Source organism: Equus quagga, chromosome 8, assembly GCF_021613505.1.
Source record: "Equus quagga isolate Etosha38 chromosome 8, UCLA_HA_Equagga_1.0, whole genome shotgun sequence".
In the NCBI taxonomy this organism is placed as follows: Eukaryota; Metazoa; Chordata; class Mammalia; order Perissodactyla; family Equidae; genus Equus; species Equus quagga.
In genome coordinates, this window is record NC_060274.1 from 35,852,614 (window position 1) to 35,871,707 (window position 19,094).

The 19,094-nt window shown below is 39.5% G+C and overlaps 1 protein-coding gene across 1 annotated transcript in view; it reads right to left on the reverse strand.

Moving 5' to 3' along the window:
* The window catches only part of VPS41 (VPS41 subunit of HOPS complex), a 177,852-nt gene that overhangs the window by 47,703 nt on the left and 111,055 nt on the right, over nucleotides 1-19,094 (reverse strand). Inside the window, exons 10-11 of the mRNA XM_046669630.1 lie at nucleotides 17,825-17,891; nucleotides 2,959-3,056 (exon numbers count right to left, since the gene is read on the reverse strand). Of these exons, the coding sequence (XP_046525586.1) occupies nucleotides 2,959-3,056; nucleotides 17,825-17,891 (165 nt within the window). The remainder of the gene's footprint in view (nucleotides 1-2,958; nucleotides 3,057-17,824; nucleotides 17,892-19,094) is intronic.

A 19,094-nucleotide genomic window follows, 5' to 3' on the forward strand; every position in this document is an offset into this window, starting at 1 on the left:
TATTAGCCGAGTAGGTGATCATACACAGATTATTCTCATTGAGGTCTTAAGTTAACCCTTAGTAAGTATTATTCGGCCTAATGTTACAGATGAAGGAACTAAGGAGCGAAATGTTTACTAAGGTCAAAGTTACATAAGTAAACAGACTGGGCTTTGTGGAAAAACTGGGACTTATGGTGAACCTCAGATTTGAAATCAAATTTTCTTTAAAGTTCATGCTTTCTGAACACTTAGCACACAGGCATAAGACATACACTTGACTATTTTCTAAAGCAACAAGACCTAAAGCAGTGTGACACTGGTGCAGAGAACACAGATGAAAGGGACGGAATAAAAAAGTTCAGAACTATCCTCAACTCTCCAAGTTTCCTACGTAAACCTCAGAGATTTCTTTGATCAATTTTGCTAGGTTAATTGAGAAGCAATGACATTAGTTTTGCATCTCACACATTTAAAACATTCCAAAAGTAAAATCTCAACTAAAAGATCAACTAGTAGAGAAGAAAAAAAAAAAACCCAGTAAATATACAGCATAATTTATCAGCTCTATAAGAAATGAGAAATATCTCAATTTTGAAACAGAAAAAAAATGAAAAGACTGAAAGATTTTAATTAAAAAAAAGTTAACTGCTATAACAATGGTAAAAAATATCAAAATCAAAATAGCAGAAGAGAAAAAAATATTTGACCCAAATATTAAAAGAAAACTCACTAGACTATATAAATAGCTCCTTTATATGTGTAAGAAAACTATCAGCAATGTGATTCATCTCATTACTTTACGTTTGTCCAGAGGTCACACAGCCCTACTCATTTGTGAAATTCTGAGGAGCAGGAATTTGGTCTTGTTGATCTTTGATCCCCAATGCTTAGCATGATTTTTAACACACATGTGCTTTATTAATGAATGAAAGAAAAACCAACATGAGGGGAACAGCTTAATAAATTAGGGTATATCAACAAGAGGAAAGAATATACAACCACTGCTAGCGATAATGATGGGAGACTACACAGCCATAGGGAAAGAGAATGGAATAATGCTTCTAAAAATATGGGAATTCAGAAGAGCTTGTAGGGGCTGGCCCTGTGGCCTAGTGGTTAAGATCAGTGCGCTCCACTTCAGTGGCCTGGGTTCGGTTCCTGGGAGCGGACATACAACACTCGTCAGTGGCCATGCTGTGGCGGCAACCCACACACAAAATAGAGGAAGAGTGGCATAGATGTTAGCTCAGGGCGAATCTTCCTCATGAAAAAAAAGAGAAGAGCTTAAAACTACGACTGCAAGTGCGTGGAAACATGCATGTATGTAAAAGGTGTAACGGGGAAAATATGTTGGCGGAGAATATTATCAGTGATATAAAAACGAATTTTAATTTTGCAGTTAAACAGGCTTTTTGATATGAAAAAAGAAAAAGGGGAGTGTGACTGGCCCTAAGCCTGCCTCTTTATGCTTTTTGTCGTAATGTTACCAGCTTATTCTGTGTTCAAGGATTTCAGGTGTACTTGGTGTTACATAAGATTAATAGCTATACATAGTGGCACACAAATTTTTAAGTTATTTCTAAGACCCTCACTTCTTCCTCTGAAAAAATACCATTTTCTAATTTCCTATATGAGCAGCCTCTCCTGGTTTTCACCCTTTTGTAATACTCTTTTTATTAACAAAGGTTTCCTTCCTTCCTTTCTTTTTTTGGTCAATTGTTTACTAGGCTTTCCCTTTTTCATTTTGCTGCTTCTTTCCTTATGTCTTTCAATCACATTCTCAACCCTCCCCACGTTCCTCATCAAAAAGCACTGTGTTTACTCCCTCAGGAGCCACTGCTTTTCTTTATTTTCAAAAAAATAAATAAAATAATAATAAACTGATGTCCTGCAACAGGGCTAGAAGCCAGTCCTATTGATTTTAGCAGGTTTGAGTGTTCACTTAAGTCGACAGCTTCCCATTGCCTAGCAACATGGGCACCCAGAGCTTCAGGTTACTATAGCAATGGCTTCCTAATGCAAGTGCTCGCTCAGAGAAATGCTCGAGAGCAGCTACCACTTCAAAACTGGGGCTCCCAGGGCTTTTCTCCCTATTTTATTTCTTGCCATTTAAAAAGGAAAAAGAGAAAAAAAAGGAGAGGAGAGGATACAGCCAAGGAGAGTCTACTTACTGTAAAGGGCTAGACAATCAATTACAATTTCTTTTATACACAGCATCCAAAAGAAAATCCTTTACAATAAGCTCTCCTTGTTTAAGCCTTGAAGCCACCCCTCTCCCCTCCCTGGCAGGACCCCTGGAAGCCGACAATGAAGAAAGCTGGGAATGGGGCCGCCCTGGGCTTCAAAGGGAGGCTGAGTGTGCATGCCCCTCCACTGGACCATCTATAACAGGCTTCATTCCAAAGTCATGCATAACACAATTCAGATTCTCTGCTGCTTCCTATTAGCCACACATTTCATACCATCATTTGCACTGATAACTGAGACTTAGCAAGAATCTATTTCAAAGCAAGAATCAAGCTACTCAGAATCACTGGGAAGTAAAGAAATAGGTCTGGACCGCAGGAAATAATGAACTGCCCTTTCTGTAATTCCCTCTGACCACAGGGACCCCTGTTGTTGCAGCAGATCAACTTCATTGCTGTCATTTCTGCTAATGCACAGTGTCAGCTTAGTTTCTTCGCCTTTCAGCAAGAGGAATCCTTCATTCCTTTCAACTAAAATACCAAGAGAGATTAAAAAAAGAGGAAAAAAAATGACTCCCTTTTGCCCAGCAAAAGGAACCAAGGCAGACAATGCGTGGAGCTTCTGAAAGGTAAACAGAGCAGGTCAGCAGGGTAGCCCCTCCGACCGTATTCCACAGGTCAGGGAGTTCTGCTCAGATGACGGCAGCATCGTTTCATGGGCAACCTGATCCAGGTATAACGCTAAAAATGAACCGTCACTTCCCTTTGTATTCGGGGTGAAAAAACTTACTGTTTTTTCAGAAACCTCCTTGACGTAGGACAGTACAACAAGCTGATCACAGAGCGGCGCAAGTCCACTGATGTAGAATTCGGTTTCAAACTGAGACACTGCAAACAAAAGGGATATAAGATGCACCATTAACAGGAGCAAAAGCAGCACACCAAGGAAGGGACATACTGACTATGAATGCTGGGTGGACCCATTTTAGACATCTAACTTAAAGGGGGCGTGGATAAACATACTTTCTCAACAATAATCAGTACCAGAAAAGGATACCTGGGCACTTATGCTTGAAAATTTCTATCACAAATATAAAGCAGACCCAAGAATATAGCAGCATGAATGATGAAGTGTGACACTGTAGGCAGCTAGTTTAAAAATGACAGTTAAATCGCATGAAGCCACTTTGAAACCCATAAAACCCAATGTACACCATTACTAACAACAATAATAATCTTTAAAAATGCCTGAGTTTAAGTTTTTCACAATTAGGGCATTATAGTGGTACAAAGGTTACCCCAAAAAGATGCTATTTGTAATTATGAAACACTATTTTTATTCCTTTTTAAACATTTATTAAACATTTTATCTAAAGACTTAAAAATAAAAAGCGTAAATGTAAATCACATTATGATGAAACATCATTATTTCTTAAGTGAAATAAAGGTCAGAGAAAATAAATTTCTCTTTCCTTCTTAAAGACAGTCTTTAAGATTTAGAAGAAATATTGCATCACTTAAGAAGCATATGGATTTAATTACAATGGACCTCAAAGATCTGATAGAAAGCTCGGGGTGGAAGTACAAATAACAAATACTGCTACAGTTTGATTCGGATGATTAGCTGCTGTAAAATATTTATAATACAGGACTGTTGTTTTAAGCAACTAAGTTTTGGGATGGTTCGTTATGCAGCAAAGCTAACTGATACGGTTAGCTTCCGGAAAGCACACGCTGCACCTGCAGATTCATTTGGGAGTAAACCTCTACTTGGACTGACCACATTTGCTAAGAGTTTCTTGCTTCAGATCTTCTCCACATTTCTGTGGTATTAGCTTCAGGTTTAGTTAACTTGTATGATAAAATTTTCTTCTTTTTCAAAGTAGGGGAAGTCAGTGTAGAATACTGGAAACAATATTGATTGTAGTCAGGAAATCTGGGTTATAATTGCCACTGAATTGAACCTGGACAAGTCATTTTAATTTCTGTGGTTATAACTTTTGCCATCTATAAAATAATGGAATTAGAGGGAAAAGAATCCATAACACAGATGAAATGAGGGCTACTGTATTCTTCTTCTTCTTCCCCTTCTCCATTTTACCTGGAAATCACTTATTGTTACTTGTCTCTACCTATCTTCAATGCTTGCTCCTTACATGACTGTTTCCAGAATTTAATTTTCACACCAAAATGAAACTGAAGATGACCAAAAAGAATAACTAAACAGTTAGTAACATAAGCATTAAAAAGGATAACATTTCTTATGTTTTGTCCTTGATTAGATCTTATAGGTGGTCAGGGTGCCCTGAACAGAACCACAGAATGAAGTCCAAAGGCAGGTTCTCTGGTCCCAGCTCTGCCGCTCACACTTTTTCCCTCCACATCTGTGGGTTGAAACTGAATATTCTTACCCATGTGCTTCAAAATAGTTTTGGTAAAGTGGTAATGTGATAAGCGTTTACAGGAAGTGTACATGTTTAACCACCTCCACATGCGCAGAGATGAGCAGATCCAGTGAAGCCAGGCACCGAAGGTTCTGGAGAAGCTCCCAGTGTGTGTGGGGGAGGGTGGGTGGGGCGGGGGGTAGGGCTGGAATGTGCAGATGCTACTGAACAGTGTGGGGCCACACGGGACCCAGTGATCAAAGAGGTGACAGTTTCACATTCTAGAAGACATACAGGCATATTACAATAGGTTTTAGTTGCCATCACTCCTGAGGTTGCTAAGCTCTGTTTGCTAGAGACGGACTTGAGCTCTGTTTCATCAGCTCACATTCCACTGTTGAAATGCTACGCGCACCTACCCTTACCAGCAACTTGGGTGAAGAACAAACAATCAGAGATGACACAGAGACTGTTTCATAGGAATCACAAAGAGGCTTGATGTGCTTATCTGCCACAGGCACCCGAGAGAGAAGATCATCTAAGAAGAGGTGGGTCAACGAGGGACTCTTCCTGTCTGGGGCCCCAAATGGGCTGCCCAGGATCACTGACACGGAGTATTGGACAGTATGTCTCTAAAGGTAACCAAAGACACATCAAGGCCTGGTTTCTATCAATGAGCTGTAACATACAGAACAGAGAAGCCAGAAAATAATCCTATCCAAACCTTTCCTCTACTGTACATTCTGATTTCCTCGTCCTCAATAGCTTGGATTAATAAGAGAAAATTTCCTGTTCTCTAATTAAGAACATAATAGAAAATCTAATGTGTTCTTAAAGAAAACAAGGAAAGATGTGCAGAATCACATATCTATTTCACTTCTCAATTCCAGATACTGTAATAAATGCTTATTTGTTAAGCAGTAAATCTTACCAGACTTTGGTAATTGAGAACTAGTAATAATTTAGGCAGAGACATGAAGTGACTAGAAACTAACAAAAAATGTTATTTATGAAGAAAAGATGTGGTACATAAAACTAGCATTGTCAAGATTTCCAGAGGCAGAGTTAACAAGTTATAAACATTCAGATAAAGTTGAAATTAAAAAAATTCTTTTCATTTTATTATAATAATTTAATATCCACAAAAATCCTCTTATGGAAAACAAAATTGCAATTATAGTCACACCAGTATGATTCACAAATTAAGAGTTCTAAAATAATGTCTGTTTATCTTAGCTTTGAATATTTTACCACTTAGCAATTCATCTCCAGTAACACCCACTAGTAATGACACCATGTAAAAAAGAACTCACTTCCCAACGTGAGCTCCTGGTTTAGGGAAATGTCTACAGCTACTCGACATTTAAAAAAGATATTTCAGGATGAATGGCAGTGTTTTGTTTTTCCATTACGGCTAACTAATGCAATCAAACCTGACTGTTTTTAGATCTATCACAATTCAGTATTCTTTATATTAATACTGATTCCAAGAAGGGCTGGTTGGAGACAGGGGGGTCAGAATGAAAGTGGAAGTACAAGGAATATTCTTTCCACTGAACAGATTTAAGGAAAGAAATGTGGACTGGTAATATTTATTCTTTTAAAGAACATACATAAATTCTGTAAAAGTTTATGAACTGATTCTGCAAAATATCTTCAAGTAATTACTGTCTTTCTATTTCAAATTTTCAATGGAACAATAGAGGTCTCGGTTTACTTTCCCTGATATTCTATTCTTTTCCACATATCAATGATTTTAATAATTTTAATGAAGATTATTTTTTCACTAAAAAAATCAGTTTAAATAAAGGTGGTTTATAACTTTAATACCACAGAAGCTTACCTTCAAACTGATTATCTGGAAAAGATAAATCACAAGGAAAACAAAGACAAATTCTGTTGGAGAGCATTAAAACAAAACAGAAAGCAAAAGCTGGAGGGGGGGAAAAAAGAGGAGTCAAAAATGCAGGGTTTCCCGAGGGTGCCACAAAAGACAGGAGCTATACTTCAGATCAAAGAGCTCCAGAAAGCTCTGCTCTAGAGCTCTGCAGGAAGTGCGCTGTGTTCACTCAGATGATGGACATAAGCAGAGGTGAGCATCACAGCTGCAGCGCATCCTCATCCTGATGGAGAAGGAAGGACCATCTGTGCTGTGCTCTGGTTTATTCAGGAGGAAAAAGCGTTCCTAGACAGGCCAGAAGAAATGATACAAGAAAAAAGACAAAGAGAGATCCTAAGAAGATTACGAGAGAAAGGGAAAGAGAGAAGGAGTCTAAAGGACTACTCCCATGACAATTCTGTTCATGGGGATCCTTTGAATCTAGAATGAGAATGATTCTATACAGTGCCCTGATCCAGAAGGGAAGCTAGAGTTCATGATCAGTGCTGTCCAAGAGAATAATAATGCAACCCCAAAACACAAAAATATGTAATTATAATTTTTCTAGTAGCCACATAGAGGAGTTTTTAAAAAGAGGTGAAATTTTAAAAATATATTTAATTTAATGCATATATCCAAAATATTATCACTTCAATATGCACAACATAAAAAGTTATTGATGAGGGGCCGGCCCCATGGCCAAGTGGTTAAGTTCGCGTGCTCTGCTTCGGCGGCCAAGGGTTTCGCTGGTTCAGATCCTGGGCGCGGACATGGCACTGCTCATCTGGCCATGCTGAGGTGGCGTCCCACATAGCACAACCAGAAGCATGCACAACTAGAATCTACAACTATGTACTGGGGGGCTTTGGGGAGAAAAAAAAAATAAATGAAAATTTTTCTTAAAAAAAGAAGATTGGCAACAGCTGTTAGCTCAGATGCCAATCTTTAAGAAAAAAAGTTATTAATGAGATAATTTACTTTTTATTTTCATACTGAGTCTTTGGAATCCTACACGCAGCACATCTCAATGGGCACCTGCCACATTTCAAGCACTTAATAGCTCATCAGGGGTCACTATTTTCAGAGGCACAGTGTACTATTCTAATTTATGCTTTCAGTTTTCTTTTTTGAGTTTCAGGACATTTTTCTTGAATTATTGTTTTTGAATTTGTTCCATTCCTTTGCTTTATTTTGTTTTTTTTTCTTCAGCAACTCTTATTTGTAGGTTGGATCATCTTTGCCAGTCTTCACTATTTCTCACTTAATTATAAATCTTTTTTTCCTCACTGCTTTGTGATTTTTAAAAGTCCTCCTTCCCTTTCTACTTCTCTTACAGCATTGTCTTTGTGTCTATCTGCTCTTGTGTTCCTTCTAGTTTAATCTTCATTTCTGGAATAATCTTTTATTTATAAATATTTCCTGAATTGTCAACAAATTTGACATTTTTTTTGTGCGTGTGAGAAGATTGGCCCTGAGCTAACATCTGTTGCCAATCTTCCTCTTTTTCCTTGAGGAAGACTGTTGCTGAGCTAACATCTGTGCCAATCTTCCTCTATGCTATGTGGGATGGCGCCACAACGTGGTTTGATGTGGGGTGCTAGGTCCACGCCCGGGATCCGAACCTGAAAACCCCAGGCCGCTGAAGTGGAGCGCATGAACTTAACCACTACGCCACCAGGCTGGCCCCTTATTTGACATTTTTTAATTCTGATTTTTGTTCTTTCATGTCTTGCATCACTTTTAAAAAATGTCTTGTAGGTTGTTCTGAAACATCAAATTACAGTTGTCGTCTATTTTGTAGGTGTTTCTTTGCCATGTGTTTTCATTGCCAAGGATGTTATTCTGCCCCTTCTCCACTTTTTCTTAAACCTTAGTGTGGGATCTGCCCCTGGTACTTTCCCGGTGCTTATTTCTAGGTGAAACCACTGTCGGTGATCTCTTAGAAGGAGGCAGGGACTTGGATACTCTTCTAACCTCGCAGAGGTCTCTCTTCTGCAGTTTTCCATTTACTGTTCAAACTCTGGTCCCTTGCTTTCTGAGACTTCCTAGCCCTGCCCCCTCCCCATCTTTCTCTGGACCTTCTCTTTCCTTTCTTTCTTTCGTGCCTGTCTTGCTTATTCTCCTCGAGTGAACCCAGCCCTGGCAGGAAGCCCTGTCGCTCAACTGTGAGAGTTCACAGGGGCTGCTGGGGCACCTGCACCCACTCTTTTTAGAGCGGTCCCTGGTCTTTCCCAGGGAACGTCGGCCAGCAGTTGTGGAGTCCTCCTGGTCTCAAGTCCACTAGATGCCCCCTTGCTCCCCTCTGCTTTCTCTCACAGCCACGCATACAACAGCAGGTCTTGTGGCTATAGGTGGTTTTTCCCATCCACGTGTATCTAGGAGTTCTTAGGGCTACCTTGTCATTCAGTTTTGGTGTAAATGCTGTCGATGGGTTTTTGGTTGTGTGATCTAGTTGTTCCTTTTTTATGTGACAACTCAGGCAGATTGAACAACTATGCTGCCATTCCTACCATCTTCTCAGAATCCTCCAAGCACAAAATGTTAACATATCAGTTATGCATCATAGTATATATCAGAGTTATAAACCATAAAATATATATATTATATATATATTACAAGGGCAATGGGTCAGGATTACAGTCACAAATACATAAATACTGTTGGGCCATCAACAGCCCACACAGTGTCAGTGTCAGAATGATGGCCATGTGGCTGAAATAAAAACTCACAAGAGAGCATTCTTGCACCTTGGGTCTTACATGTCTGAGCATTATCAACTTAATTCAATAAAGAATTACGGAGCACCTATCAGGCATAAGACACTTTTCTAGAAGCATCAGGATGACGAAGTCTCTGCCTCTAAAAGAGACTGTGAAATCTAGACATCTAAAGAAATAATTAAAATACCACATGCTACGCAAAAATGGGAATAGGCATAAAGCAAGAAATACTACAAATCAGGAAGATTAATTTCCGGAGAGCTCAGGATGAGGGTGGAAACAAGGGGCAATAATCACGACTCTAAACCCCTTACGGGCAGGAATGGTGCTTATAACATGAGAGAAAACATTTCATTAAATGTTCATTACATAAAATCTCATTAAAAAAAGAATTACAAAAAAACTAATGTATATTAGATCATAAAGGATAAAAACCAAGATTTTATTTAGGTCTGAATAAAGACCATCCTCCAAATAATTCACAACTAGATCCTTAATATCAGTGTATTCAGACCTATAAGAGATGGTATTTAAATCAGTATTTTTGATTATTACTTGTACCTCTGTAATATATAGGTTTATAAATAAATTTTACTGAGAAATGTAGTTATGAAATGTTTTAATCTCTTCAGCATAATTCAGCAAATCTGTATTTATATTTTTCCTTCAAACCTCTTTCAACTGACTTTAAGGAATATAATATTTTAGTCTTCTGATTGTTAAAAGAAACCACTGTTTTTCTCTCCCACTGAATAACTGAATATAATAGTAACATTAATAATAGCTCCCATTTACCGAGCATTACTACATTGAGAGGCACTTATGCTAAATACTGTGCATACGTTATCTCTTTTCACCATAACACCCCTATACTTTATTTTAGAGGGCACTGAAGCTCACTGATGTTAAGTAACTTGACTCAAGTCCCTTAAGTAGAAGGTAGCAGAAGTAGGAATTTGAAGTCTTACTTTCCCCAGATGAGAGTCACACTAGAAAACATAAACCAGATGGCAGAGATGCTCAAGTCAAACTTGCACCATGGTTAGCAGGAACGGAAGTTCAGGGCTTGACAATCGTCTGGTGGTTCTGCTGTGTGCAGCCAGGGTGCCCGGCCCTTCTCTTGATTTTGAGAGGTCCCCTTAGGATAATGCCTCATTCCCAAGAAAACCTGACCCCTTAGTCACCAGATAATAATATTTCATAATCAAATAGATATAATGTCCACAGATTTTTCAATAGGTTTGGGCACTTTGTCAGCATGACCACTGATCCAAGAAAATACGTTTGGAAATCATATTTCCACATCTTCAGGACAGTGCTACAAAGCAGATGCATTAAAGTAAAAGTGACTTTACAATGCTTTACATGAGCAAGTCCTGGAGAAGACCTAACATTTGGGAATGAAATAGAAGGGAATGGCTAATGGACAAAGTAACAAAAACATTCCAACCAGGAGCCACAGTACACGTAAGTCAGAAACCATTTAAAACAAGTTGAGTCTACAATTTAATTGCATATTTTCTATCAATATTTAGCACACTGTTGTGTGAAATGACAAAGCTAAGCTGCTTTGCTAAGCACAACACTGCTTAGACAACAGAAAAGATAATGGTCAAGGACCTGCTGGGTCAAAAGGTTCAAATCACACAGTCACACTTCAAGTAGTAAATAGGCTGTTAGCAAAAAAAGAAAGGACAAGTTTTGGAGAGGATCTGGAGAAAAGGGAACCCTCCCACACTGTTGGTGGGAATGCAAAATGGTGCAGCCACTATGGAGGTTCCTCAAAAAATTAAAAATAGAGTTAACATATGACCCAGCAATTCTACTTCCAGGTATTTATCCAAAAGAAGTGAAATCAAGATCTTGAAGAAAGATTTGCACTGCCATATTCACAGGAGCACTATTCACAACTGCCAAGATGTGGAAACAACCTAAATGTCCATCGACAGAGCAAGGGATAGAGAAAATGTGGTATATACATGCAATGGAATACTATCCAACCTTAAAAGAAGAAAAGTCTGCGATATGCAACAAGATGGGTGAACCCTGAGGACTTTATGCTAAGTGAAATAAACCAGTCACAGAACAACAAATATTGCATGATTCCACTTATATGAGGTACCTAAAACAGTCAAACTCATAGAATCAGAGTGGAATAGTGATTGTCAAGGGCTGGGGGGAGGAGAAAATGGGGAGCTGCTAATCTACAGGCATAAAGTTTCAGTTGAGCAAGATGAGTAAGCCCCGGAGATGTGCTATACAACCCTGTACCTATAGCTAACAATATGGTCATGTGTCACTTAGTAACAGGATATGTGTGAGAAACGCATGGTTAGGTGACTTCATTGTTGCGCAAACATCATAGTGTATTTACACAAACCTAGATGGTATAGCCTACTACACACACCTAGGCTATATGGTCTAGCCTACTGCTCCTAGGCTACAAACCTGTACAGCATGTTACTGTACTGAATACTGCAGGCAAGTGTAACACAATGGTAAGTATTTGGGTATCTAGACATATCTAAACATAGAAAAGGTACAGTAAAGATAGGGTACAAGAGATAAAAAATAACACACCTGCATAGGGGACTTACCATGAACGCAGTTTGCAGGACTGGAAGTTGCTCTGGGTGAGTGAGTGAGTGAGTCATGAGTGAATGTGGAGGCCAAGGACATCACTGGACACTACCGTAGACTTTATAAATACTGTACACTTAGGCTGTGCTATATTTATAAAAAAATATTTTTCTTTCTTCAATAATAAATTACCTTAGCTTACTGTAACTTTTTTACTTTATAAGCTTTTAACTTTTAACTTTTTGACTCTTTTGTAATAACACTTAGCTTAAAACACAAACACACTGCACAGCTGTGCAAAAATATTTTCTCTATATTCTCATTTCATAAGCTTTTTTCTATTTTTAAAACTTTTTGCTAAAAATTAAGACACAAACACACATTAGCCTAGGCCTGCACAGGGTCAGGATCATCAATATCATTGTCTTCTACCTCCACATCTTGTCCCACTGGAAGGTCTTCAGGGGCCATAACACGCATGGAGCTGTCACCTCCTATGACAACAATGACTTCTTCTGGAATACCTCTGGAAGGACTTGCCTGAGGCCCTTCTTGAGGAGGTGTCACTCATTTTAGAAATATGTCCATGGTGGTTTGCTTGGTTTCTCTTTTCATCACAGATTTACTTGTTAAGCAGATAATGCACCATGAACATTCCTCTCTATTAATGAAAGCTTCAGTGGTGGGGTCCATGTTTTCAATCTTTTTAAGGAGCTGGTTGAGGTCTACAAAAGCTTCTGCTCATCCCTTCACTGTGAGTTTTCTTCGAGATTCTTCTGCTTTTTCTTCTCCTGCAGTTTCCTTTTCTCTTGCTTCTGCATCAGTTATGCGTTCCTGTCCAGTCCTTACAATTCCTCGTTAGCTGATGCCTCAGGAACCACCTCAAGGAGCTCCTCAATGTCATCCTCAACCACACCCAAGTGTGACATTAAGATGTCAGTAGGCAATAGGAACTTTTCAGCTCCATTACCATCTTATGGGACCATCATTGAATATGCAGCTGTATTTGACCAAAATGTCTTTATCCAGCACGTGACTGTAACGTATTGTACGCTTAAAAATTTGTTGAGGTAGTAGATCTCATGTCACCTGTTCTTACCACAATAAAATTTAAAAGTGAATAAATAATTTTAGAGAGCAAATGCAAACCCCAAAACTACCCTGATGCATCAACTAAAGTCAAACACTAAAAAAGAGCAAACCAGAGCTTTTTTTCTTTTTGAAAGGGTTGCAAGAACTGCCTCACAGTGTGGATTTGGTTCCCTTTCTTTAGAAACAATTCTGATAGCCATCCACGGCAACTATGCTATAGAGCTTCCCTGACAATGTGGAGGAGGGACAATGAAGAGCTCTCAGTCCCAGGAGAATACAAGTGGAAATGCAACTTTTATTTCTCCATAGGAGATATTTCTCCGAATCAAAAAGAAAACAAACCTACTGCATTATTCCCATTTATGTGGCTATCAGAAGAAGAACAGGTGAGCAGACATCTCCGGTATGTATGAAGGGGTCTTTGGATTCTAGAGAATTTCTACCCTATGGTTTTTATGTGAATGTCTGGAGCAAGTCTCTGTCCTTCTCAACAGCTCCTCTGGCTGCAAAGGAGGTCCAGGGGTTAGGGAGAGGCATGCATGGGAAGAATGTTACGGCACTGCTGTTATGAGCAACAGCTTTGACAGCAGGCGTATCTGAGTTCAAATGTTGCCTTCTTTGCTTATGAATGTAACCATCTTCAGCAGGTTACTTGACCCCTCTGAACCTTAGCGTTTCTCCATCTATAAAATGGGCTAATAGCCCCCACCCACTGGGATCACTGTGAATACTAAATGAAATTCTGCTTGTAAAGTATGTAGCATGAGCCTGGTGGTTGCTGTTATAAAAGGAATAAAATATCTTTGTTACTTCAGGTGCTCCAGACTTCTTACTACTTATTATGGAGAAAATTAATTAATGCCACTCCCAACAACAAACGTTTGTGTCTCCAGCACTGAGTGGGACTGGGTTCTTACTTTGAGGAGGAATGGACAGAGAAGCAGAGCAAATACAACAAAATCTTTTTTTTTTTTTTTAAAGATTGGCACCTGAGCTAACTATTGCCAATCTTTTTTTTTTTCCTGCTTTTTCTCCACAAATCCCCCCAGTACATAGTTGTATATTTTAGTTGTGGGTCCTTCCAGTTGTGGCACGTGGGACGCCGCCTCAACGTGGCCTGATGAGAGGTACCATGTCCGCGCCCAGGATCCGAACCAGTGAAACCCTGGGCCGCTGCAGCGGAGCACGCGAACTTAACCACTCAGCCACGGGGCCGGCCCCAAATACAACAAAATCTTAACTGCAGACTCTAGGAGGTGAGTATACAGGCACTCTGTAAAATTCTGTACTTTGTTGTCTTTTAAAGTTTTCATAATAAAATGTCAGGAAAAAAATTCAATGCAGAACAGAAGAATGAATAGATTAGAGAGAGTCACACTAAATTAGAAGAGAAAATTCGTACACAGCCAGATCCTCAAGAGAAAACAACTTGAATGATGCCAGAGCTGGCATGACGCCTGCTGAACCTTAGACTACGAGATGAACCACGTCACTCACGTGCACAGAGGACTGTCCCCCTGCTGGAACCTGCATGTCTGCGTCAGAACAATAACAGGCGGATGGAGAGAGACCCTTAGATCTAAGACAGACAGATCTCTCAGCTCTCCTCCATCACGGGAACAGACTCCCATTTCCAGGTCACTGTTTTCCCAATCAGTCAAGTGGCTGAAAATAGAATGACAGGCTGAATTCTAGGAGCCAGAGCCTTGGTTCCACTGAAGATACTGACACTGTTTAATCAAAGAGAAGATGTCCCTTCTTTTCTCCTCCTTTTCTTTCTTCTTGGCTCCTCCATCATTTTACATCGATTCCCACATAGTTTTTCTCTTGATTTTTCTTTTTGGAAAAAAACTTCCATATGAAATCAAGACTAGGAAGTCAATCATTAATTCCTTGCATGTAAGTCACCTGCTCCTGGCAGTAGACACCCAGAAATGACACACAGATATTGGCTTCATTTCCTAACAACATAATATCAGCTCCCCAAGTACCACTCCATAAAGACCATGGAAGACTCTGGTGAAAGTGCCAGAGGGTTAGGAAGTCCCGTGAGAACACAGAGATCCAAGTTAAAATAAGTACAGTAGGCATGGACCACAACCTACTTTTAACAAGGTAATGTGGAAGAAGAAATGACATCCCAAAAGCCTGATGTACAGAGAATGTCTTCATGGGTTGGTGACTGGCCAGTAAGCTTAATCTTCATCATTATTATTTTTCATTTATAAGAATAAATTAATATCCTATTGAGAGCAATAACTTTTGTGTTGTTGTTGGGATTCTGACATCTAAGGAAGAGTTATAAACATTCAGCTTCTAAGACAGTACAGTCACAGGAATTTCTTTAATCTTAATGCCGTTTTCACCTCTTTTACTAAAGAACAGTGGCTCTTGCTGTTCAGGGCTAAAGCAAATTGTAATCCAGACCTCCTAATATTTCTCTTTTCCTTTATCCTAGTCAAGGACTCTTACCTAAACCACGTTGCCTCCTGCTGTGGAAACGGTTTACATTCTTAAAGGTTTGCTCTCAAGAGGGGAAAAAATGGTACTTAACCACTAACCATAGCAGTAAAATGTCAGTAATGTGATATTGTTAGTAGCCACACATGATCTATTTCACGTAAATTGTAGTACAGATGAACTACACTTTAATAACGTGACCCCTGGGCTCTAGGGCCACCACTGGGCCAGCTATGAGCAATCACGGAGCTGAGATTGAAGTGTGCACAGTGACAAGAACCACCATCATTCAGTGAGTGTCTAGGTGTGCCAAGTACCATGTTACAGACGTTACTTTCGTCACACTAATTCTCACAACCATCCAGAAAGGTATGTCACATCCCTTTTACAGGTGAGAGAAGCCTGGCTCAGGAAGGTGAAGTAACCGAATCAAGACCAGACAGGAATTCGGCAAACTGCCTTGCCTCCCTGGCAGCTTTTGGTGGTTCTGCAGAGTCAGATTCTATCCACTTTAACGTCATGGTAGTAAGATCTTGGACAAGTCATTTACCTCCCTGAGCCCCAGTTTTCTCGTCTATAGGATGAGAAGCGTGCTACCTGCCCTTCAGAGGGCTCTGTGAGAGTGAAGTGAACCGATGCAGGTAACACATAGTGCCATGCCCCAGACCTAGCACGTTGTGAGCGATAACCATCATGTACTGAGAAAAGAGGACAACTGCTATGTTTTTAGGCCTCCCTGGCAATTTTTACATCCTTAAAAATTCCCAGAGTTTCTGCTTATTTTCTTTTACTCATCTGTATTTAAAATATTCTAATACTTATTCCTCAGGACACTATGCATTGAGATGTGCAGAGTGTTTTTTCTAGGAGGCAATGGAGGGTGGCAGGAAAGAAGAGAGATCCTGAAATAATTATCTTCATCTTCGAGTTATCAGTCTTCTCTATTACCTTGTTCCTCAGTTTTTCTCAGTACCATTATATTCTGCATATACCTATTTTGTCCATACTCTGAGCAATATGAACTATGTACTTATTTATCCTTCTAAGGCAAAAAGTTATTAAAATGCCACCATCAACTTCTGACTTCATGTACAAAATATCCCAGATTTAAATTTTATAACAGTATTAGCCATGTGGGTAATATACATCTTTCTCTGTTTTTAGAAATGTGCAAATGATTTATCTTGGCTTCACCTTGTTATAATGACCCATCAAATTTATATTCCATATCCATCATCCAAATGGGTAAATGAACTTTGCAGCTGACTTATAATATGGCAAAAATTTTTTGGACACACGACTCTATTGCCTATTGCTCAGTTCTAAATACTACAAAATTAGCTTTACCACACCTGTTTAATTGACAAAAGTCAGTCAATTTTCATCCTTTCTGTCTGAACAACTTTGCACTAAGTTATAAAGCTCATGGTATATCATCCTTGGCATGCTTCTGCAGAATGCTTGTTTCCCAGAGTCACTGATTCATTCGACACAGTATTATTTAGCACCATGTGCCAGGCACGGGACCAGGTCCCTGAGACACAAACCCTGAGCAGAGACAGACCAAGGGTGTGCTCTGGAGGAGGTTACAGGCTGGTGGAAGAGAGAGAAAAGCACTGAGTAATCACGCTATCAGTTGTTTCAGCAACTGAAACAAGTGGTTGAAGGGGGAGTGGTACACACGCCTCTGCTGGGAGGATTAGACCTAGGCAGGGGGTCCAGCGGGCTTTCCCAGGAAAGTGACACTCGAGCTGAGGTATGGTCAAGGGTGACTAAGGGGCAATGAAGTGAAAAGAGGCAAGCGCATTCTAGACACAGAGAGATGAAAGAAGGCCACTGTGGCCACAGCACAGGGACCAAGGAGAAGCTTACGACGGGCTGAAGCTAGAAAGGCAGGTGCAGGCCACCACGGACCCCTGTGGCCCATGGTAAGGAGTCTCATCTTCATCCTAAGAACAAAGGGAAGGGACTGAAGGGTGGTGACATGCTCTGATTTGTATTTTGACTGCATGGGGGGGGGACCAGATTCCAGTAATTCATGGTGGAAGGAGAGCAACTGGTTAGGAGGCTGCTGCACTGATCAGATACAAGATTGTGGCAGTCTGGACCAGACCAGTGATGATGAAAATTAATATTTAGAAGGTACAGGACCAGGGGTCAGTCCTGTGCTATGAGCTGTGCATGCACGAACTCTTGGAATTCTTACAAACAACCTGTGGAGGACCAGGTATTCTTTTCCACATTTTATAGATGGGAATATTGAGGCACGCAGAAATTTGTCCAAAGTTCAGGTGATAAAAGAACCCAAACCCACAGTTATGCGACTTCAAAGCCAACTACAAAATTATTGTGTAAAAATTGGAAATACACTTAGAGAAAAGGGTCTCTACAGAGAAGTTTCAAAGTTGAAGACACAATGCTTCTTGACCTATTTCATCAAGGTCCCAAGTGCTAAGCCCTGAAGAAGAAGATGGCCTTAGGTGTCCCCTTAATAAAATGGACTCTCTTTTGAAGGCTTGTGTACGTGCATAGAAGGCGTACCTATTTCAACATATCGACTCGGCAAGTCCCTCATTTCACTGGCATGCCGTTCCTTCACTGAGCATATCTAGAAAACAAATTCACAGGTTATTTTATTCATTTGATGGAAAACTGTTTATAACATTTCACTCAATATGTGATACTTTCGTTAAATCAGCCATGTAGCTCTGAAGATGGAGTGCACATAATCTACCCTAGGACTCAAGTGAGAGAAATTAATTTCAACGACATACAGCAACCATTACTCATTTTCTCCAACATTATTCTCTAATAAAGTCTTATTGAAGGGCAAAGAAAGAAAGAAAACTATAATATAGTTTTAACATGTTTCCAATGACCCATTCTCTGCAACTCTACTTAAGGACTACTTTGCTCATCATCCAGATAAAGCTCTGGCAGAAGTATATGGACAAAAATGCCCAGTGGTCGGTCTGGGCAACACTCACGTTAGGTCTGAGGTCTCTGATTACTTAGTAGTAATTTATTTCACTGTTGCTAAATAATACTTTGCAAAGGTAGCACGTGCTCCTCTTCTCTCGAGTATATTAAAATCAATGTATTACATAATTTAAATCAGCTGTTGGCAAACTACAATCCGGCCTCTGTCATGTGTTTTACGGCCTGTAAACAGCATAGTTTTTACATTTTTTAAGGCAGGAAGTGGGGAAGGGAAAGGGAAATAAAAACGAAAGCAAAAAGGGAGAAAAAAGAAAAATACTCAGCAGAAACAGGATGTGGCCTGCACAATCTAAAATATTGACTCCTAGCCCTTTACTGAAGAAGTTTGCTACCCCTATTTTAAATAGTATGTATACAGTTTGGATACAAATTGATGTGTGTGTTATTTATCACTCACACACAATATACAACACATATGTGTGTTAACAATGGTTGTTTTAGGGTGGTAAGACTATGGATATTTTCTATTTCCTCTGCTATACTTTCAAAAGCGAATATATTCTATTTTGAAATAAGACACAACAAAAATGCACGTAAGTTCCCCATCCAGGTTAAGACTGATTCTGAAGTTAAGGACTGACCCCACACAACCTTCGTCAGGGGTCAGGTTTTTTCCCTTTTTCTTACAGATGATATTTACTGTGTTCTTGTACAGCTGATATCCTAAGTATAGCTACAATATGGAAAATTCTAAAATATAGGAAAACAAAAAGAGAAAAAACAAGTATCTGTTGTCTCAGCACAAAGTGAACATTATTAACAATCCTTTTTGGGGGGAAGCCACTTTTATTAACCTAACGATTTACTACAA